This window comes from Oncorhynchus mykiss, chromosome 9, assembly GCF_013265735.2.
Source record: "Oncorhynchus mykiss isolate Arlee chromosome 9, USDA_OmykA_1.1, whole genome shotgun sequence".
NCBI classification, from domain to species: Eukaryota; Metazoa; Chordata; class Actinopteri; order Salmoniformes; family Salmonidae; genus Oncorhynchus; species Oncorhynchus mykiss.
Window position 1 is genome coordinate 30,372,063 of NC_048573.1, and position 23,824 is coordinate 30,395,886.

General features: G+C 43.0%; 1 protein-coding gene across 4 annotated transcripts in view; it reads left to right on the plus strand.

Moving 5' to 3' along the window:
- Positions 1–2,308: 2,308 nt before the first annotated feature.
- LOC110531892 (protocadherin-7) overlaps positions 2,309–23,824 on the plus strand; it is a 223,977-nt gene continuing 202,461 nt past the window's right edge. For 2 of the 4 annotated variants that reach the window (XM_021615372.2, XM_021615374.2), the window contains exons 1-2: positions 2,309–2,702; positions 2,939–6,369. In XM_021615372.2, coding sequence (XP_021471047.1) covers positions 3,292–6,369 — 3,078 coding nt within the window. In that variant the 5' untranslated portion in view covers positions 2,309–2,702; positions 2,939–3,291. The remainder of the gene's footprint in view (positions 2,703–2,938; positions 6,370–23,824) is intronic. The other 2 variants (XM_021615371.2, XM_021615373.2) reach the window with 1 other exon arrangement.

Consider the following 23,824-nt stretch of genomic DNA (forward strand, 5'->3'; position numbering starts at 1 on the left):
CAGCGGTTAGAACCAAAAATCGCAAATTTGGACTCATCAGACCACAGGACCGATTTCCACTGGTCTGATGTCAATTGCTCGTGTTTCTTGGCCCAATAAAGTATCTTATTATTATTGGTGTCCTTTAGTAGTGGTTTCTTTGCAATAATTTGACCATGAAGGCCTGTTTCACGCAGTCTCCTCTGAACAGTTGATGTTGAGATGTGTCTGTTACTTGAACTCTGTGAAGCATTTATTTGGGCTGCAATCTGAGGTGCAGTTAACTATAATTAACTTATCCTCTGCAGCAGAGGTATCTCTGGGTCTTCCTTTCCTGTGGAGGTCCTCATGAGAGCCAGTTTCTTCATAGTGCTTGATGGTTTTCGCGACTGCACTTGAAAAAACGTTCAAAGTTCTTGATATTTTCCATATTGACTGACCTTCATGTCTTAAAGTAATGATGAACTGTTCTTGCCATAATATGGATATGGTCTTTTGCCAAATAGGGCTATCTTCTGTATACCACCCCTACCTTGTTACAACACAACTGATTGGCTCAAATGCATTAAGAAGAAAATCTATTTGACAAAATAACATTTTACAAGGCACACCTGTTAATTGAAATGCATTCCAGGTGAAGCTGGTTGAGAGAATGCCAAGAGTGTGCAAAGCTGTCATCAAGGCAAAGGGTGGCTACTTTGAAGAATCTCAAACATAAAATATATTTTGATTAGTTTAACACTTTTTTGGTTACTACATGATTCCATACGTGTGATTTCATAGTTTTGATGTCTTTATTGTCATTATTATTATACAATGTAGAAAATAGTCAAAATAAAGAAAAATGCTTGAATGAGTAGGTGTGTCCAAACTTTTGACTGGTACTGTATATCTAAATAAAAATATATGTTGGTCAGTCCAATAAGCATGTTAATATACACAACCGAAATGTCCATCCAAAAAGTATCCCAAAATACACATCACTGTACGTACATTAGCTGAAGAGAATATTGTAATTATAAATATTAGTCAAAGACAGAGGGCGATAGAGAGCAAAGAACTGGCCACTGCTGGAATTCAGAGGAGCCTCAAAAATACAGCCGCAGCCTTTCTCCTTTTCTTTTATTGCGATGCCATACCTTCACCGCACAGCACAGATGGCTACGGGTCTCTATGTTAAGTGGGAGAGAGGGGAAACCTTTACGGGAGGACGACCTCACATGCACGCGTGCACTCACGTATTTTAGCGTTCGATTAATGTAAATTATTCCGCTTTGGCATCAATATATTTTTTGTCAGGGAAGGTGTTTAGATCTAGACTTGTTTATACATTCCAATGTTCTGAGTTTAATTGCCCACCATGGGCTATAGCCCCACACTGCAGCATCACACATCTCTGCCAGGGATAGTTCTGGGTGGGTTGCGCAGTGTCCAAGTGTCGCACGCTCCGACTAGCCCATCCACGGAGGTGTCTAGGCTGCATTCATGGAAATAATAAGGGGCAAGGTAACACTGAGCTCGCTGCTCCGGAGAGAACAAAGCCACAGGCGACCACACACATTTGTATCAGTAACCACAGATAGAAACCTCAGCGCTGCGCTCAGAATCCAACACGTAGGGGCCTATATCTCTCCGTTTGGTCATAATAATCTACTGAACCAACAAATAATTATGTAGAATTAGGCTACATAATGACTGGACGATGGAGAGTCATCGGTTAAATATATTACTTGGATATAGAACTGTAGGCTATCATAGCCTACATGCGTAAAAGTTTGACAACAAATACAAGCGAAAATGGAACCGGCGTGTTGGAATAGTCAAGCCATCACTCGAAAATGAGCGGCAACTATCTCAACTTTAGTGAGAAATATATATTACGGCCTGCATAGCACCGTCTTCATAGCACGGTCTACTGGCTACAGACATCTTATGACTGTGTAATAAACAAAACACCACCATGTAAAATGCGGCAGTCCAATCTTTTCTATTGGCGCATTATAGGCTAAGCCATAACGCAATTTACACATTGAATTAATGAAGCGGCATCCTCGTAAAATGGTTCACGATAGAGTGTATCTTTTCTAAGCCATCTCACTATTCCCCCACCCTGACAAAGACCATTCGAATGGGTAGTGTGTGATGCATTGCAATTGCATTTTCTTCATGTGGTACTGAGTCACATTTGGTTAAATCATCCCCTTATTAACAAGAAACAAAAAACCTATCGTCTCTCTCCCTCCCTCTCCTTTTAACAAATAGGCCTACCCTCTAGAAACCTACCAAACAAATTCAGCCCTAGTTACGTGCGCTGGGGAACGAAACTGGAGAGGTGGAGAGAGCGCGCGAGACACAATTGTGAATCGCTCTCACAGTCCAGCAGATAGGTGCTGCAAACGCACGCTGCGTACATGCATGTGTTGAGTGGGCGCTTGGATTGAGAATGCGGGAAAGAAGGAGGATTCTCACGTAATAATTCACCGACATTTTCCAATATCTACATCGGGAATTACAATTGTCCTTGTTTGTTTCATTTTTTTTTATTCCCTCACTATCAGTTTTTTTGTACTCTATCCGTATTGCTTGCGACTGTGAGAACTAACGTTAACTACTTACGGGCTGCTTGTTATAAGTGAGTGAATGTAGAGAAGAAATCAGAGTGCACGGATGCTGCTTGGATAGGCTGCTGGACACATAATGTGTTGCTTATACGCTGTTTCAAGGTAAGAAGACGAGTGGCTCTGTAAAGTAGCCTAACTGTATCATCACAATTTGGGAATCTGTGCGGGCAATTTCATTGCCAATTAATCTGTTGGAAATACCGTCTAATGAATCTTGACCATTTACATCGCTTCTATATCAATCTGGGAGATGTGTTTTTTTGTCTAACTGAATAAACTCGGACTGATTCAACATTAAAATAAAATAAGATAACATCTTGGACATTTTCTCTTTACAGGCATGATAAGATATTCGGAATCGTTATGAATTCATGACATAGGATATAACCAGACTGAACGGACTGTTAAAGAAACATTTATTCGTTGCTGGAAAAAAGGGGTGAGGATAATCCCCCCCACCCCACCCACAAAAAAAATGAAGAAAAGTATAGCGGGTGCACTTGCTCTCATTCACTGCAGTTGAAGCGGTGTTGGAGTGCGTCCGGAGTATGAAGTCTTACACATCCTGAAACGAAGGACTTCAAATTAACCGAGAAGGAAAATTATGTTTAACAAAAACAATAGCAGCAAGTAAACGTCATCCTCATTCGATTCAAGGCTTTATAATCCAGTTAAGACATTGCGGGGAACAATGAGGACTACTGGCGCAGTGGACTATATATGCTACAGTATACTCCTCCTGCAGCTGCTGAATCAGCCCGATGCCAAGCAAGTGTTGCGATATCGCTTGGCTGAGGAGGGACCCGCCGATGTCAGGGTAGGGAACGTAGCCAAAGACCTCGGAATCGTCGCCGGGTCTGGTGAGGTTACGTTTACCCTCGAGTCCGGCTCTGATTTTTTCAAAATAGATAATATAACAGGTGAGCTGACCACTAATGAACGGCGGATAGACCGTGAAAAATTACAGCAGTGCCAAATGATATTTGATGAAAACGAATGTTTCATAGATTTTGAAGTGTCAGTAATTGGACCGGCTCAGAGCTGGGTTGACCTGTTCGAGGGGAAAGTCATTATTTTAGACATAAATGACAACACCCCGTCTTTCCCCTCTCCTGTTCTGACACTGTCAGTGGAAGAGAACAGACCGATTGGCACTCTCTATCTCCTGCCCACTGCCACCGACAGAGATTTTGGCAGGAACGGAATTGAGAGATATGAGCTTATTCAGGACAGCGGGGAGAGCTCCAGGCGCCTGGGTTCGAACTCAGGGGGACGCGGAGTGGACAGCAGGAGATTTGATGAGGGGGCAGCCAGGAGCAGCGTCTTTGAACTGCAAGTTGCTGACACAACTGATGGGGAAAAACAGCCGCAGCTCATCATTAAAGGAGCGCTGGACAGGGAGCAGAGGGACTCTTATGAGCTCACCCTGCGTGTTAGGGATGGGGGCGACCCCCCACGCTCCTCCCAGGCCATCCTGAGGGTGATGATCACTGATGTGAATGACAACAGCCCCCGCTTTGAGAAGGCTGTGTATGAGGCTGACCTGCCAGAGAACAGCTCCCCTGGTGCCCCCATCCTGCAGCTGAAAGCAGCTGACGCAGACGTTGGGGTGAACGGTCAGATTGAGTACGTATTTGGTGCGGCCACAGAGTCAGTGCGTAGGCTGCTGAGGCTGGACGAGGGCTCGGGGTGGCTTAGCGTGCTCCATCGTATTGACCGCGAGGAGGTGAGCCAGCTGCGCTTCACGGTAATGGCAAGGGATCGAGGTCAGCCACCCAAAATGGACAAGGCAACCGTGGTCCTCAACATCAAAGATGAGAACGACAACGTGCCTGCTATCGAGATTCGTAAGATCGGACGCATTTTCTTGAAAGATGGTGTGGCCAATGTGGCAGAGGATGTAGTGGTGGACACGCCTATAGCTTTAGTCCAGGTGTCAGACCGCGACCAGGGCGAGAACGGCATCGTGACCTGCACTGTGGTGGGTGACGTGCCCTTCCAGCTCAAACCGGCCAGTGAGATTGAGGGTGAGATGAATAAGAAGAAATACTTTCTCCATACATCAGCCCCGCTGGACTATGAGGCCACACAGGAGTACAACGTGGTCATCGTGGCTGTGGACTCAGGAAGCCCTAGCCTGGCCAGTAATAACTCGCTTATCGTGAAGGTGGGAGACTTCAACGACAACCCACCCATCTTTAGCCAGAACGTGGTGGAGGTGTCCTTTCTGGAAAACAATGCCCCAGGCGAGAGGGTGACCACAGTGCAGGCAATCGATGCTGACAGTGGCAAGAATGCAGAAATCGCCTACTCCCTCGTCTCCTCTGTAAATGGGATATTCTCCATTGATGCAGACAGTGGTGACATCAGAGTAAACACCATTCTGGACAGGGAGCAAACAGAGAGGTATGAGTTCAAAGTGATAGCTAAAGATAAGGGCATGCCCATACTTCAGGGGTCAGCCACTGTGGTGGTCCTGGTGGCAGATAAGAACGACAATGAGCCAAAGTTCATGCAGGACGTGTTCACCTTCTACGTCAAAGAGAACCTAACACCCAACAGCCCTGTTGGCATGGTGACCGTCATTGACGCTGACAAGGGCCAGAACGCTGAAATGAGCCTCTTCATCGAGGAAGAGGAGGATATCTTCTCCATTGAGAATGACACAGGAACCATTTTCTCCACCATGTCATTTGACCGCGAGCAGAAGACTTCATACACGTTTAGGGTCAAGGCTGTGGACGGTGGAGACCCACCCAGATCCGCCACAGCCACCGTGTCACTTTTTGTGATGGACGAGAACGACAACCCGCCAACCGTCACCTTCCCCATCAACAGCACTTACACTCTCCTGCCCCCCTCCAGCAACGTCAGGACTGTAGTACGAACCGTCATAGCCACTGATACGGACACAGGGATCAACGCTGACCTGAACTACAGCATCATCGGTGGAAACCCCTTCAAACTGTTTGATATTGACGGAGGCAGCGGGGTCATCTCCCTGGTGGGGAAGCTGGAGCAGAAACACTATGGCCTCCATCGACTCGTGGTTCAGGTGAACGACAGCGGGCAGCCCTCCCAGAGCACCACTACCCTTGTGCATGTCTATGTCAATGAGACCCTCTCCAACTCCACCATCGTAGAGGCCCAGGTGGCCAAGAGCCTGGGTACGCCGCTCAATACCAACATCGCTGGTGACCCCAACTACGACCTGGGTAAGCAGCGGCTGAGCATCGTCATCGGGGTGGTCTCGGGCATCATGACAGTCATTCTCATCATCCTCATCGTCGTCATGGCCCGTTACTGCCGCCCCAAGAACAAGAATGGCTATGAGGCAGGCAAGAAGGACCACGAGGACTTCTTCACCCCTCAGCAGCATGACAAGGGCAAAAAGCCTAAGAAGGACAAGAAGAATAAGAAGTCCAAACAGCCACTGTACAGCAGCATCGTTACCATTGAGGCCTCCAAGCCCAACGGCCAGCGCTACGATGGTGTCAACGAGAAGCTGTCGGACAGCCCTGGGATGGGCCGATACCGGTCTGTTAACGGAGGGCCCGGGAGCCCGGATCTGGCCCGGCACTACAAGTCCAGCTCGCCACTGCCCACGGTCCAGCTCCACCCCCAGTCACCCACGGCGGGGAAAAAGCATCAGGCTGTTCAGGACCTGCCCCCTGCCAACACCTTCGTTGGCACCGGAGATAACATTTCCCTTGGATCTGACCACTGCTCTGAGTATAGCAGTCAAACCATCAACAAGTACAACAAACAGGTAAGAATACATTGACTCAATATATATATATATATATATATTTATATATATATATATATATGTCATTTTTTTCTTCTTCTTGTTCTTTCTGTTTTCAAATGTGTCATGTTTCTCCCTCTCTTAGTGTTATCTCCTGCGTAATACCTCCTGACAGGGCTAGTCTCAGTAGTCATGTTGCTTTTATGGTGCTAATATGTGTCAAGTTAGCTGTATTGATCTGTTTGGGTTTGGAGTGCCATTCACCATGTAATATTGAAAAGGAAATGAGGACATGCGTAGCCTATGCCAGGATTTCATTTTCACTCGCCTAAGCATATCCAGCTCTTTTGCTCTCTCTAGTATTGTGAGGCGGTTTAGTTTGACTGTGGTGTCACTTTTGCTGACCTGTGCATGTATGTGTTTTGAGTGTTGTAGACAGTTTGCATAAGGGTCTGGTTTGCAGTTATTCTATCACAGTGTGGCTAAGTAGCTAGGATACACTTCTGCTAGGTCAATAACTCCCCGCCCTCTTTGTAACAAGGCAGCCTTTTTCTTCCTTTTAGGAAGAAAAACAAGTAAGACATTGTGAAAATGAAATACAGGAGTGGCCTTCTAAAGGAATGCTAACCGAGGGTGCCGTGTTTTACTGGATTTCAGCTTGACTAGGAACATCTGGGCAGGAGGTCACACCATTCCTGTGCCCTGATGTGTCTGTATCAATTCACTGACCCAGCAGTGAAATCAGGCTTACCTAAACCTCTCCCTCCTGCTCTTTCTCTCTCTTTCTCTCTCTCTTTCGCTCTCATGTTCTGTCTCAGACATGTTCTGTCTTTCGCTCTCTCCATCCCTTCTGTAGGCTACTCTCATGTATCTCTTCATCCATCCATTTCTCTCTCTTCCCTCTTTCTCTCTCTCTCCTTCATATCACTATACCCTCTTTATTTCCTTATGACACCCATCTCTTACACATTCTCCCTCCGGCCATCCCTTCCTCTGTTTCCCATCTTCCTCACTCCTCTCATCGACTCTTTATGCAATCATTCATGGCTGCACGCATGACAGGGAACTTCATATTCTAGGGAAGTGTGAATTAATAAATTCATATCATTATGGTTCTTAAAAAAAAACTAATCTATGAGAAAGCCAGGTGGTGCGAATCAAGGTTAATACATGATGAAGTCGGTTCCTTTTCATCTGCATTTACCTGGAAAATAACACTTACCCTATTGTTTCATGTGTTTTCTATGGCAATGTAATGCATTATTGATTGTTCTCTTGCGTGTTGTAAGCAGCAAACTCCTCTTGCATTCCTGAGTGCTGTTCAGCACAGTAGATTGGGCTGATTTCTCTCTCTCTTTCTTGTTCCCCCCCTCATCTTGTGTCCCCCCTTGCTCTTCTCTCTCTCTCTCTCTCTCTCTCTCTCTCTCTCTCTCTCTCTATCCACCCCTGCATCTTTTCCTTTCTTCAAAGCCGCCTCCTCTCCCACCCTATCTTTCACTCTCCTCTATCTCACCACCACACCAATTTCTGCCCCTCTCCTCAAAATCGTTGCTCTCAATTTCTTTTTGCTCTTTTCCTCGCCTGTCTTTTTTCTTGCAGTCTCTTTCTTTATTAATCTTCTCTCCCTTACTCTACGCTATATCCCTTTCCCTTCTGCTATTTCCTCTTTAATTTCTCAATCTCCCTCCCTCTACTGTCTCTAACAGCTTCTAATGCGCTGTATTCAGTGTTTTGTGTGAGGACTGCTGTTGCTTACGAATGTCCCATCCATAATTAACAGGACACTCTATTTGCTGCGGCAGAGCCATGTATTGTGTATGTCGCTAGCTGTGCTGCTGCACTTTTCCATAATTATTTATTTACTTTTTCATGTGAATGCTCGCTACAGCGTTTTTTTTTTTTATAGACAAGTCAATTCATTCGAAGATTCAGACACAGACCCGAAAACACACAGGGGTGTCGAGCATTGAGTGTTGAGTGTTTGCAAAGGCTGTCCCCGCCACCATAATGTGCAATTACCTCTTTTTAAACATGCAGAGCTACTTTTTCTCGATTCTCCTCAACGGTTCCTGTAGAAGTGGCTAATGTAGAAGTGTTGCCCTCTATGGTTTAATGAATATTGTCAGAAGCAGCGGCAACTGTAGCCCCATGTACCCATTAGGCACCAGAGATACAGTATATAGCATTCTATGACGTGTTATTACATTCCCATACATGCCTTGTCAAACATTCCCTGTTGATACTTCGATTGAACGGCTGCACTTACAGTCTCCTGAGAGCCACCACAGGGCCACCACAGCTAAAACACGCTGGTAAGCACCCCCCTTTGGTTGAGGACATAATGTGTAATGAAACCCATAATAAGTATGAGGTGCTGGGGATGGAATTATACATAGAAATAGAAATGAATAGATTCTATTTCTATCGAATTAAACATGGCTTCTTGTCCGACTCCGTTGTTGCTATGGATTTGCATGCAGAGGCCGGTGGGAGGTTGGATTAGGGATAAGGTTTCATGTCTGATTGTAGAGAATTGCACAGTAGATCACATTGTATTGCGACTGCTGGAGACAGGGTAATCCGCAATGTCAAATTGATCACATTAGATATGGAAATTGCTATTCAAAACATATCAGATTTAACCTTTGTTATTGAATTAACAGTGGCAGGAAATCCAAAATGCATTGCAATCTACGATATTTAAGGCTCATTGAGGTTGAGACCTTTTGATGGGATTAGCAAATCTCTCTCTCTCTCACTCACACACATACACCGACTATCTCTCTCTCTCTCTCTCTCTCTATCCATCTTTCCCTCTACTTTCTCCTCTTTATGGATCTCTCTCGCTCCACTTCTCACACTCTCCTTTGCTCACTCTCCTCCCAGAAATAGAGACAGACACAAGAAAGAGAGCCCTGTTTGAGGTACACAGAGTGGTCTCAAATTTTCCACAGGAGAGTTTTTTTTTGGGGGGGGGGGGCAGCTTCACTATCATATTGATTATGAGTCTCTACTGCAGTATCAGGTTCCTTCTAGGTCTCCTTCCACCTCATCCTTCGCCTACCTAATATAACAATAACCACCGCACATGCCGCAGCCGGCTTGGGCTCCAAGCAGGTAACCAGGCAACCAGTGAAGTTTAGCAGGTTGTCATCAGACATTTAAGCAGTCATTAAGTCAGGGGAGCACAGAGTGAGACGCCAGCGTGTCACTGAGCAGCCATTGAGTTAGAACAGTAGGGTGATGTACCTGACATTTCAGTCCTTCCTGGAACTCCACACTTATTGGATTCAAGCTTGTGTTTTTTTGTCTCTCTCTTTCTTCCATTGTATCCCTACTGTGTTATGTTTCCGTAGCTAAATCCCTGTGTTAAATAGTGTTTTAGTTGATAATCGTCATACTCTCAAGTACCGCCTAAAGCTAAATTATTGGTTGATTTGATTTGGAATTGTCCGTATTTTCCATTTGTAGATGCTCTACAAATGGTCATACTATCAACAAACTATCTGTTGATGAGCATCTGCTTGCTAAGGTTAGGGTTAGGCTTAGAATAAGGGATTAGGGTTAGGGTAAAGATTAAGGTAAGGGTTATGGCTAGGGTTATAGGTTAAGGGTTAAGTTAAGGATTACAATAAGGGTTAAGGTTAGGGTTAGGTCTAGGGTTAGGGTTAGGGTTAGTAGATAGTTAGTTCAAATGTTACTGATAGTCTGTAGAGCAGGGGTTTCCAACAGGTCGATCACGAGCTACCAGTAGCTAGCAGTCCACCTATGAGTAGCTTGCCAAACAATTCTGAAAGTACATGCAATTTTCACTTGTTCCACCACAAACTGTCATAAACAAATCTCTTTCAGACACCGCAAGCTCCCAGCTACTACCTTATCAATGCAACATTGACATTATCACACCGCTGGTTAGCCACTATTGGCTTAAAAAGCCAAACCTTACACAATATCTGCCAATTATTTCCAGCATTTTTGCATCTCTCTGTCTGTGTGGTGCGTTCGTTTGTCTCTCACTCCTGGTGTATCCAGTTGATGTGATAACCGTCTTGTGGGTTGACTTTCCCCAAAACCTTCTCAATTAAATTTTAACTGCAAAGTAGGCTTACCTGGCAGAAGTATATCATGGGTAAGTATTTTATTTGTATCTATAATTTATTTGCAAACTTGTCTATGAAATGAGCAGTAGCAGCATTGCTAGACTGGCACATTCGTCTGCACATTCCTCACTCCCTAGATGCACATTTAAAGGTGCAATATGCAAAAATTGCTCTGCCATTTCATGGTTGCTAAAATTAAAATAGTTTAGTTTAGGTTTATGTGACAAAACAAGAAAAATATGTTATTTTCAGCTCTTTGAAGCTGGTGTACAAAACCAGAACAATTGTCATTTTTAGAGTTTTAAACCAGGAAAACAAAAATGAGAAAACATAATTTGGGAAAATATAAAAGATAATTAGGTTTTATAGGGCCCCTCTTAGAGTTGTTTATTAACCATTATTTTACCAGAAATATTGACAGAAAACCTAGTGCACTACCTTTTCTTGTACACGAAGGATCCGGGTAAGAGTTGCAGGGGTGAGGGAGAAGATAAAAAAATATGCCTATTTGAAAGCTAAAAAAAATGAGTGGCTCGCGACATGTTACATTTTTTTTAAAGTAGCTCTCATGTTACAAAAGGTTGGAGACCCCTGCTGTAGAGCATCTACAGGTGGACTGTCCAAATAAAGTGTTACTAAATTATTGGCTAAGCTAAGATATTAAATATAATTCCTTCGATAGCTCACCTGTTCTATCCAAAGAAACAATGTTTACTCTTAAAGTAACTCACCATGCCTTTTTTAAGTGGGGCATTTGAAATAATGTTATCCTCTGTCCAGGTGGATCCTTGTCTTATCTTTTCTAAACAATCGAGAACTGAGGCAGGTTGCAATCCTATCCCTCTGCTTCAGGGCATTCATACATCTCAGTACAGTGGGTCAGCTGAGGCTGCCTCGCCTCAGGCTAGGGTTGGTTCAGCGAGCATGACTGGACATTGCCCCATTGCCCTCACCGCCCTCCCCTCCCTCACCTCATTCCACTTGCACAGTGTTGCTCCTATCCTCCCCCTTCCTTCCCTTCCCATCCCCTCCAACTTGTCAAGCTCCAGCTTACCTTATTTACATAGGGACCCCATGTTCCCTTCTCGCCACAGCATCTCAAACAAATAATATCAGCATGCAAATAGGGGTCATTAAGTATGTGTTCGCCAGCCAAACACACATGATGTAACAGGCACTTTCGCACTGTCGGTCCGCCGAGATCACAAAACCAGTATGGAAAAACCTCCATTTGCCTGGAGGCTAATTTCTTTAAAAACGGAAGCTATTGTAGTTGCCTAAACACCTTTGAGATGCCACACTTGTCCTAATCTGTTTTGCCGCCCCCTTTGTGAATCTTTATTATTGCCGTCTACTAACCTAGCGTGTTTGTAAATAGTCTGCAGCCTATATCTATGTGAACCATTGCAAATCGTCTACCTACTGTATGTTTACCCCGCTCTGTAAACTTCAGTACGTTTCTGTAACCTTCCATTTAGTTGCTTCTGATTCTATCTGTGTCAAACAGGTTGAGGGAGGCAGTCACCAGTTGCACTCAATAAGGTAATTACTTGATAAGAGGTACTGTTCGAGGTTTATCATGTTTGGTCAGGTTGACTCCCCCGTGGATGCTGAAACGGGTCGAATGACTGACTCGAGGCTGGACCGGAGAGAAAACATTGGCCACTGTTGGTATCGTAGCCGTTATATGATGCAAATGGCTCGACTAATAGTTGTAGAACGGTTTTGTTTATCTTCTATATTTGAATCCCATGTGGATCATCTAAGTTATGATACACTGTAAAGAAATAAGGAAGTAGGCATAAAATGTTCTGTGTTCGGTATGTGTTCACCCATATGGGAGTTTGTGAATTGTACAGGTAAAACATTTGGCATGAATCGGTTGAACAACATATGAATGGATTACATTCTTTGTAGAGTATAGCCACTAAAAGGAAATCATCATGCAACTAACATAACATTAACCAAGCAGCATCTGTTTGCCTGTGAATCATTAAGTATACGCACAGCACAGGGAAAAGAGCTGGTGGTGTGAGAAGATGAAGATGGTGCAGAATGAGATCAGCTGGTTGGTTCATCACTGCTTTATGTTTAGTACAGGGGGTTGCCTGTGGTGCTGTGTGTTTACTGCCGTGTCGACTGATGCTAATTTGATCACATTTGTCTCGGATGGCTTAATTTACTTTGTTATGGACGGCAAGACCACACCAGGCATTTTGTGTATGTGCTTTACAGTGAGACTGGAAGGGGGGGTATTGGGAGAGATGGAGAGAGAGTGAGAGATAAAATACTCCTGAAATTGCACTGGCCAGCAAATTCCTGAATAATTTGAGTGGGGTGATTTAAATACATTAGTTTTAGGCCAGTGACTAATCTGCAGATTAGGGTTACCTGACAGCTAGGCATGCATGGAGAACAGATGAAGAAGGAAGTAAGGAGGGAGAGAAAGTGAGAATGAGCAAGAGGGAGAACACTAGTCCCTACTCAATACTGAATGTGTTGGATTCTGTCTGACCAGTTGTTTGACTACTGGTTGGGTGACCCTGTACATAACACTAAATAAGATGTGACTTAAGTGGTATTATACCTCATGTATTTCAATGGCTTTGAATGGACTGCTTCTGGCTACCTGACCTGGAAGAATATTGTGAAGGCGAGGTCTTTCGAAAGGCAAGACCTTTTTCAAAAGAGTAGAAATCAATCACCTTTAGGGTGTTTTCACATATCGTCTTCTTTAGAAGAACCGATCTCCGTCCTCTTTAAAGTGAACTCTGGGGTGGAAGCAAAAGAACTCAGTTCTCTTTATAGTCACACTGCCCTTGCCTTTGAATGGAGGACTCAACTCTTTCGCCGGTTCACTTCACCTGTTTTGTGGTCCTATTTCTCTTTGCTTTCACATGTTTGGAACGGAACCAAGATCGTTTTCCAACATGCACTCTGGGTTTTCACAAAGTGCAGGACAAGCCATTCAGTCAGAATGTGTTATCGGACGGCTAGATATACCTACTTACATTTTGGAAGCTAAGAGATTGAATTTAGTTAAAGTATGAGACATAATAATTGTAATCAAAATATACTATTCGTGATAAATAGCAATACAATAACTGCAGAATAAATAATGCTCTAATTGAAAATTGTACACCCAAGGTAGGCTACTGCCCCTTTAAGAGCTATATTTTGTACCCTATGTTGTGATTCTCACCAAATATATTATCTGTTCACGCTATTCAAACCCCACGATTAATAAACAGCTTATGAAGCTATTTTAGCCTATAGATAACATAATGCAAACGCATAATCTGAACTAAAAACCACACATTTTGGAATTTCTGTGTGTCCTTGGCACAAAACAGCACACATTATTTTCCGCAAAACTACACGTCATCATCTTCTTTCTTTTGTGGTAGCAATGTGAGGGTTTATGGCAGGGGAAATGGTGTTGCAGTAGTTTAGTGTGTGGTACGGGAATTACGACAAGTGAACCTGGGGAGCTTTGCATTAACATTGTCCTAGGAAAGGGAACCGGACCACTTCAGGGGCTCTTTTGAGGGAACTGAGTTTTCACACTGCACAAATAAAAGTGTGCGAACCGCACTGAGTTCACAAAAATTGTCTGAAAGGGACCAGGTGTGAAAACACCCCTAGAAAAGGAGGCCTTGATCAATCTCTCTCTCTTTGTCAATCTTCTGCTCTCTTTCCATTCTCTTTCTGTGCTTGTCTCTCTCCTTCGGTTCTGTTTTCTTTCTTTCTGTCTTCATTTCTATCCCTCTTCTCCTCGCTACATCTGCCATTGTGGCCATTGGCTGGGTATGAATGTAAATAGTCATGATTGAATCAGGAGCAGCCCAGATGCATTGGTAACATTTGTCATGATAACACGGCGAAAGAGAGAATGGGGAAGATAAGTCACAAAGTCACCATAATGCAGCTTGATTGCTCAGCGGCGCGCTGGCTTATTTTAGTGGAAGTGTCAGCAATGTCCCCTTCTTTCTGAGCCCACATTGCAATTGTATTACATTGAATATGCAATAAAATGTTCTATGAAGCATGGAAAATACTGATTTTTATTTGCAGGTAATTCTTCCCTTTTTACCGGTATCAATTCCTGCACTTCATGTCGCTGTGGTGGTGGAGGCAGCAGCAGGGGAAATCCTAGCTCTCCAGATGTTTTGTGTTCAGTTTGTCTGAGGGCTAGTGTGAATTCCTGATAGGGACCCACTAAATTTTGCTAAAAGGTACATTGCTATTGTTGGTATTTCCTATTGTGGCAGTCCCTCCTCATCTGCTTGTTCTTCAAGCAGCAGCTCCAGTAACTCTGAACATAACTTAGCATCACTGCTAGTGAAACTCAGGGGAATAGTTTGCTGTCAACATGAAGGATCACAGCAGGGATCATACTGTATGTGGGTATGTCTGTCTTTGATTTTAATGGACAACAACACAATGGTTTCTGAGCTTCATAAAAATTGCACGGTCCACTGAGGCTTTCGGTGATGATACTATGTTGACTAGAAAAGGACAAAAATAATGGATATTTATGTTTTTAGCTCTGCTAGTGCTCTAGGGCAAACATTTGAAAATGCATATGTGTATTTTAACATGTTTATTACATGTGCGTGTGCCTGCATCTGTACACTGTGTGTGTGTGTGCATCTTTGTGTGGGTACCTTTTTATCTGTGTATCTCAGCGTGTATCTGAGTGTGTATGTGAGGGATTAGGGCTGTCCCCGACCCCAAAAAATCTTGGTCGACCCAGTCATCTGTTCTTTTGACCAATCGATTGGTCCAAATTTTGAAACGTGTAGGCTACTGAGCGTATCTGATGCTTTAATACTGTGATTAAATATGAAGTCGCACAAATTACTAAAGACGGAGCCAGAGATCAATATAGCCTAACCAGAAGGAAAACAATTCTTCCCGACCCTCCTCTTCCCACTGCTGAAGTTGTCCGTAATAGGCCAACAGTCGGCAACCTTTTCCATTATGAGTGCCAAGTTATTGTTCCAGTTCTTCTGATCTGATTGCCAGTTATGATTTTCATATGCACATTTTTGTGGAACAGTTTCATTTCAGTTATAATAAAGTATCTCAAAGTCATTGTCATGTGGTTAATAAAAAGTATATCTAAATTAAAATGATACAAATCTAAAAGTAACTTCTATTGCCAATATGTAAAACTAGACTACATAACGCCACCAAATAAAGACTTGCAGCCCGCAGATGCAAAAAATATCCTGATAAAAATTTCCTTTAAATCACATTGGTTATGCATGGTCTGTCTGCAAGGATCTTGAACCATTGTATCAATTATTAACTTGGTACGGCCAAGCTCATGCTAGCAAACTTGCAACATTGTGTAAAATATTCTGGGCCCTCAGAGTTTCCCGTGCCAGTGAGATCCGGACAGACAGACACAGCTGTATAAGAAGTAATCAGGTAGGCCTTTTTTATGACGTTTCCACCTGATCAGAGCATGACATTTTTTCTCTCATTTCATGTTGAATGGTTATCGATATAGGTAGGCTACGTTGAGGAGCTATTGTCATTCTCAATGGATATTGAATGCATTAACAGAAATTACCTCAACCAAACAAACATTGTAGATGAGAAATTATGATAATTAGTGGTAAATGTACTACTGGTGACACTGGTGTGCCATCCCTGCGGCCTCGCAATGGATTTTTTCACTCAGACAAGCGTGAATCAGACCGGTGTCTCGTGTGCCATAATTTTGTATAATATATTTGCCACTGTTCAACTAAAAAAATATTGTCGACCAAATGCCCATCGACCAAATAATCGACTAAATGGGGTCAGCCCTATGGGGTCAGTTCTCACATATGCTGAGCACTTACTGGCTGCTTTTCCATCACTCTGTGCCTTTGAACGGGGTATGGTGTAGGTGCCAGGTGCACCGGTTTGTATCAAGAACTGCAATGCTGCTGGGGTTTTCATGCTCAACCATTTCCTGTGTGTATCAAGAATGGTCCACCACCCAAAGGACATCAAGCCAACTTTACACAACTGTGGGAAACCTTGGAGTCAACATGGGCCAGCATCCCTGTGGAATGCTTTCGACACCTTATAGAGTCCATGCCCCAATGCATAGAGGCTGTTCCAAGGGCAAAAGGGGGGACTCAATATTAGGAAGGTGTCCTTAATGTTTTGTACACTCAGTGTATGCTTGTGTAGTGGCACCAGTGTGGTGTCAGACGAGTGGACTGTTTTCTGATGTCAAAATAATCATACTGATACACAACAAATACTACTAAGAGATATATCTGGGTCTAAAGAGATACACTATGTAGTGTTTGACGTCATTTTTTGGTTTAGGACTTGTACGGGATGCATTTCAGGAAACATTGTATTTTTGCGTGTTAGCTGGGGCTGGGGAAAACGTGTGACACCAATCAGGCCTCCGAGGACTGGAGTTGCCCAGGCCTGTTCTAATGTCACCCGTCACTGTCGGCAACCACTGGCGACCAATCCCATCGCTCGTTAGTGAGATTTGAACTTGTTTATGAAGAGGGGATGGCTAAATGTTATTTGGAAGGCAGACAGAGGGAAATGCGATGGGCTGAATTGTTTTGGCTGTCTGGCTGATTACTGTGTCAGTGGTGCCTGGGTGCTGACAAGTGGAAAAACTCTGATCTGCTCGCGTTTAACCACGTACCAACAAACGGGTGTGATCATTCTACAGTGGTCCCTGGAGCGTACGATCAAACCGGTTTGAGTAGAAAGCTAATTTTGAAAATCCACTATCGATTGATGCAACTGTCAGCATTTGAGCTAGCCACACTGTTTTTTCACAGAAACATTTTGCACAAACACGGTCCTTACAAAGTTAAGTTTATTTTTGGATGTAATATTCAGACTTTCACATAAGTATCAACAGCATAACACAATCATCCAAACCGGAAGATGTAAGCTACAGTGCCTTGCGAAAGTATTCGGCCCCCTTGAACTTTGCGACCTTTTGCCATATTTCAGGCTTCAAACATAAAGATATAAAACTGTATTTTTTTGTGAAGAATCAACAACAAGTGGGACACAATCATGAAGTGGAACGACATTTATTGGATATTTCAAACTTTTTTAACAAATCAAAAACTGAAAAATTGGGCGTGCAAAATTATTCAGCCCCCTTAAGTTAATACTTTGTAGCGCCACCTTTTGCTGCGATTACAGCTGTAAGTCACTTGGGGTATGTCTCTATCAGTTTTGCACATCGAGAGACTGCAATTTTTTCCCATTCCTCCTTGCAAAACAGCTCGAGCTCAGTGAGGTTGGATGGAGAGCATTTGTGAACAGCAGTTTTCAGTTCTTTCCACAGATTCTCGATTGGATTCAGGTCTGGACTTTGACTTTGCCATTCTAACACCTGGATATGTTTATTTTTGAACCATTCCATTGCAGATTTTGCTTTATGTTTTGGATCATTGTCTTGTTGGAAGACAAATTTCCGTCCCAGTCTCAGGTCTTTTGCAGACTCCATCAGGTTTTCTTCCAGAATAGTCCTGTATTTGGCTCCATCCATCTTCCCATCAATTTTAACCATCTTCCCTGTCCCTGCTGAAGAAAAGCAGGCCCAAACCATGATGCTGCCACCACCATGTTTGACAGTGGGGATGGTGTGTTCAGCTGTGTTGCTTTTACGCCAAACATAACGTTTTGCATTGTTGCCAAAAAGTTCAATTTTGGTTTCATCTGACCAGAGCACCTTCTTCCACATGTTTGGTGTCTCCCAGGTGGCTTGTGGCAAACTTTAAACAACACTTTTTATGGATATCTTTAAGAAATGGCTTTCTTCTTGCCACTCTTCCATAAAGGCCAGATTTGTGCAATATACGACTGATTGTTGTCCTATGGACAGAGTCTCCCACCTCAGCTGTAGATCTCGGCAGTTCATCCAGAGTGATCATGGGCCTCTTGGCTGCATCTCTGATCAGTCTTCTCCTTGTATGAGCTGAAAGTTTAGAGTGATGGCCAGGTCTTGGTAGATTTGCAGTGGTCTGATACTCCTTCCATTTCAATATTATCGCTTGCACAGTGCTCCTTGGGATGTTTAAAGCTTGGGAAATCTTTTTGTATCCAAATCCGGCTTTAAACTTCTTCACAACAGTATCTCGGACCTGCCTGGTGTGTTCCTTGTTCTTCATGATGCTCTCTGCGCTTTTAACGGACCTCTGAGACTATCACAGTGCAGGTGCATTTATACGGAGACTTGATTAGAGATCCTCACTGAACTTCTGCAGAGAGTTTGCTGCACTGAAAGTAAAGGGGCTGAATAATTTTGCACGCCCAATTTTTCAGTTTTTGATTTGTTAAAAAAGTTTGAAATATCCAATAAATGTCGTTCCACTTCATGATTGTGTCCCACCTGTTGTTGATTCTTCACAAAAAAATACAGTTTTATATCTTTATGTTTGAAGCCTGAAATGTGGCAAAAGGTCGCAAAGTTCAAGGGGGCCGAATACTTTCGCAAGGCACTGTATATTAGTCCTAGCGTTAACTGAGGAAATATTGACGTAACACAAGCGGTCATATTTAGATAACTCTCGACTGACAGAAACCACAATATGAATGAGCTAATATAAATTACTACTTATAATTCATCACATCACGGGTCAGCTCAACATTGATCGAAATAATTGAGTAAAACACTTTCTAGAAATCCAAAGTAATCTGTGCGTGGGCTCTCCTCGACGAGAGAAGTTTGTGAAGAGAGAAGTTTGTTTGGCTCAGTAAAGCCTCAAACATAAATTGTCCCCAACACTGAATGGGTTAATTCTATGTGAATTAATGAGGAGGCGGAACACACCTCAATTCAAATTGTTATAATAATTTGAAATTGACAAATTGAAACATATCTTATAGATAATTAACAGGCAACGCGTGTGAACTGTCCTGTTGCATAACAATCACATTTTGGATCTGTGAGTGCATTCTGACATCACGTGCATACAACAACTCACGCTGGGGCGACCGTTAAAGATTTTCAGAACTCACGGATGAAAAAGTTAAAAGATACAACCTTCAGAATCTGATTGATTTCAGGGAGTCCTGACAAACACACAGGCTCACACAGAGAGAAGCATACACACACATTCACATAGATACAACACAAACAGAAACACAGGCACAAACGCACACACCCATGCACACGCACACACATTCACAGTCTGCTCATTTGGCACCGATCTCTCGTTAATATTTTTCTCTGGAGCGGCTGTTGAAATATTAAGATATGTGAGGATCTCTTGACTGCATAACAAGGATTAAGAATCAGCCAAGATAAATAATACAGTTAATCCCCAGCATATTTGTCCAAAGGACAGCGTTTTATGCAACACGATCTCATAGTTTTACATTTAAATTCGACGTCTATGTTTGACTCATTAATTCCTTCGTGGTCACAGGTTTAATACCACATGGTTACAGGGTTAAAACAGAAACATCTTAAAGTGTTACGTTAAAATATTCAGTCCGAGTTGTTACGGTTAGGGCTATTGTTTGGGGAAGGCTTAATAAACCACTGTTACCATCTGAGCAGCGCACTTAGGCTCCCGGCATCATGAGTTTGTGCAAGTACTTGGCAATAGTTTTCCAAAAAATTGTGACTGCCGAGGAAGGCATATATCGATGTACTGAAGGCCTTTTCTTTATTTGAAATTATTGTTTATTTGGAAAAAACACAATTCAGACACACATGACATTTTCACATTATCACTGAGACTTCTTTCACACCAATCCACAGTTCAGCAATTGTTCATAAGCAATAAGGCTGCAATGCAGCCCTCAGGGTCATGTCACACCTCATGTCACACCTCCAAATCCATCCATAGAATGTACATAGTTGTCAGCATTAATTAACAATGTTCTCAGGACCTTTTTCAAACGTCCGTAATCGAAATCTATTTCTAGTGATCAGCCTGGTTCTATTACCAGGCACATCCATTCATATCCTTTAACCCATTGTCTCGGGCTATAATGGATCGGACTTGACTTGGGAGAGGAGAAGAGGAACTTGAGAAGCAATATTATATTTTAAGTGTGTGTCTGTGTGTGTGTGTGCGTGCTATTGTGCCAGTGCATTTTTTTTAGCTGGTCACGTTAGTTTTTGGTTCACAATTTCTATTATTATCAAGATTTATTCAAACAGCCATGGTTATCCAACAATGGGTATGCAGACCAAGTATTCAAAAAGTTTGGTCCGAAGTCTTGGTTGAATCTTTGCGATGCGCAATTCAGTCATCATGCGATGTTTGAATAAACGTTTCTTAAGGTTTTAGGCCTACCTGGTAGAATGATATCATGAGGATTTGTATCAATCCCTTGGCATTGATTTGGCAAAAAATAAAACCGGGAAAATTGCATTTACCAAAAGATAAAACTGGTTTTAAGCGGCCCTACAACTGTAAAGTGACTGTCCAAAATCTCTAACAATCACACACTTTTTGAGATTGAGCAAAAGTTTTATTTTGTTCCTCCAAACAATCAACATAAATATGATATTGTCAAGTTAAAATGTAATTATTTGTGTATGGAGGGTAGGTCATTATAGGCTGTAGGCTACTTGCTCAGCCCGCAAATTAAAGATAAGGTTTAAATGATGTACACATAATCTGCTTTCCTGGCCTAGTATTATTTTCATTCGGGCCATTACCAACTGAAAGCAACTGGCCCGAATGAAAATAATACTAGGCCGGCAAAGCAGATGATGCGTGCATCATTTAAATCTTATCTTGTGCCACTGGCAAATTTATCTGAATGTCAAGCCCTGTAAGGGCATGATAATTTAAAAGTTGGCTAGTCATTATTAACCTGGTTCTGTATGGAATGCAGGTACATTATAGGACACAGCTCTGTTCAAAAATTGGTGCGACCAAATCTTGTGCTGATGCCATCAACTGAGAAAGTTGAGCCACCAGTGAAAAAGGGGCCACCAGCGGAGAAAGTTATTCTGGAGCCCTGGTGTGTGTGCGTGAATGTGTGTGTGTGTGTGTGCATGTGTGTGTGGCTCCTATGCAGGATAGAGAGGAGAACAACAGGGTCCTTCACAGTTCAGCCTCTCCATCATCCAGCACACCAGGCACAAACACAGCGACATGCCTGAGAGGGTTTCAATATCCTGTGTGTGTGTGTGATTTTCTCATATCCTACATATGTGTGTAATCCACCCCTCCCACAGTCCAAACCCATATAATGAAAAAAAGAAAAACCCCACTTAACATGTGCAGCAGCAGCAGAAATATTCATTAGTGTCTGCAGGACAGGCCCTGCTATCGATGAGGCCTTACCTAGGAGAGAGAGGAGGCTATTAGCCCAGACAGATAAATCTTGTCAAACACTGGACTAGTCTGGAAACTCCGACTGAAAAATGAGGGTCATGGACGGCCAGGAGTTTATGAGTGGCCTCGCTCGCATGTATCAAATCAGCTGAATTATGAAGTCCCACAGGCCTTTTCAGGAATGCTAATTTTCCTGTTTCCCTGCTAACCCTCTCACTCCTCCTCTCATTCTCTTGTTGAATCTCTCCCTCTGTCTTTCATTCTGTTATTTTCTTTCTCTCCTACCCTCGTCTCTCTCTCTCTCTCTCTCTCTCTCTCTCTCTCTCTCTCTCTCTCTCTCTCTCTCACTCTCTAGCTCTCTCTGCCTCACCTTTTCTCACTCTATCGCTCTCCAGTAGCTATAGATTCTTCTCATATCATGAGAGGAATTATACAGTGATTTAGAGCGGTTGCTTTGGCTCAACCCATTTCATTACATCATTGAACTGTGAGGGTGTATGTGTACATTCGAGTGCTAGTCAATCTAATATACCTAACTGTGTAGGCCTTTAATATACCTCCAGGTTTGTATGGTCTAACTGAAATATGTGGACCTTGACTCTAAATCTTATTTTAGGGAGACAAATCTGCACAGTGATGCAGATTTTAGCCATGTGATAACGTTAGAGTCTATTGATTTGTAGCCATTTCCCTCCAGCCTTTTTGTTAACGTCACCGTTTCTCCCTGTTCTCCTCTTTCTGTTTCCTCCACATCTCCAAGATATTAGAAGAGATGTGGGTTGGAGATTGCAATCCTTTCTATCCCTCAATCCATCCGCCCTCTCTCTTTAGCAATGTTCCCCAGTAATAGCTACACACAGTCAATTAGACTTGACCACAGGTTTCTGAAAGGTAGTCATGATGGAGAACTAGTCATGACAGTTTTCAGTGCAGTCTTTTGCATCGTTCTTTGGTTATGGAAGGAGAGAACAAAGAGCGGAGGGAATAATCTAGGCCTATAGAATGGTGTTTGGTACAGTCCATTAACTTTGGGGCGGGTCCAATGCAACACTTGGGGGAAAGAATATCCAATTGTAAATTACTAGACTGGATTCAATGATGAGAATGCCTTTAGGGCATGGAGAAACAACTCGCTCACAGAGGCGGAGAAATTAGAGAATGTTCTTACATTTGTTGCTGTTAGGGTTTGGCTTGATGAGGTTTGGGATTCGAGGGAAACGGAAGAGCATCAATCAAATTGACACATTTGTGGGCGATACTGTGAATAGAATAATGAGGAAGCAAAACAACTCATACTCATACAGGCTCTTATTTTTCCCCTTATATTACAGTGCTTTTAGTCTTTCATCTGCCTTTCCATTTTGAATGTGATTGCTAATGAAAACATTAAATCTCTCTTATGCAGTATTAATAACAGAAGTCTCTTTAAGTGAGTTGTCCTGCTGAGCACATAAGTATGTAAATAGGGTGTCATGCGATGAAGGCTCTTATGAATTTACTGTGTGGAGGGAGCTCATGGTTTTGACAAGGCCCTAAGTGCCAGTGCTGGTGAAATTTAACAAGTGTGTCACAGCTAGCATTCCTCACTGGACTACTGTCTGCATGAGGAGATGGTTAGAGTCCATGTTTAATCATCATCGCCATTCTCGGCATGTTGATGGATTATTTAGTAGAGCCGAGATTACCTACTTCCTGTGAAGCCATTTTAACAATTCATGTGAAGTTTGCCATTGCATCTGTTTATTAACTTGTGTGGATTGTGTTGTTATCCCCCTGCCCAACCCCTCCTTCTCGGCCCTCCGCACGCGTTTGAACGTTGATTTACGTCGCTGTCTGACTGTGGCTGTGTATGTGTGTCTACTCTTTATTCTTTAAGTCTCTTTGAATAGGTTTTTTTCTCCCCCATAGCCACCCGGCTCTCTCTGTGAATTGAGGACATGACATTACAATTGGCGACCTTAATTTATTTTTATAACGGCAAGCGTTATCTACGCCGACATGATTCTGTTTGAATGATAATTCTTAGCCAGGGCCCTAGCTGCTCGCTGTTGCTGCTAAAGAACACTGCTCTGTGTTTGTACAGGA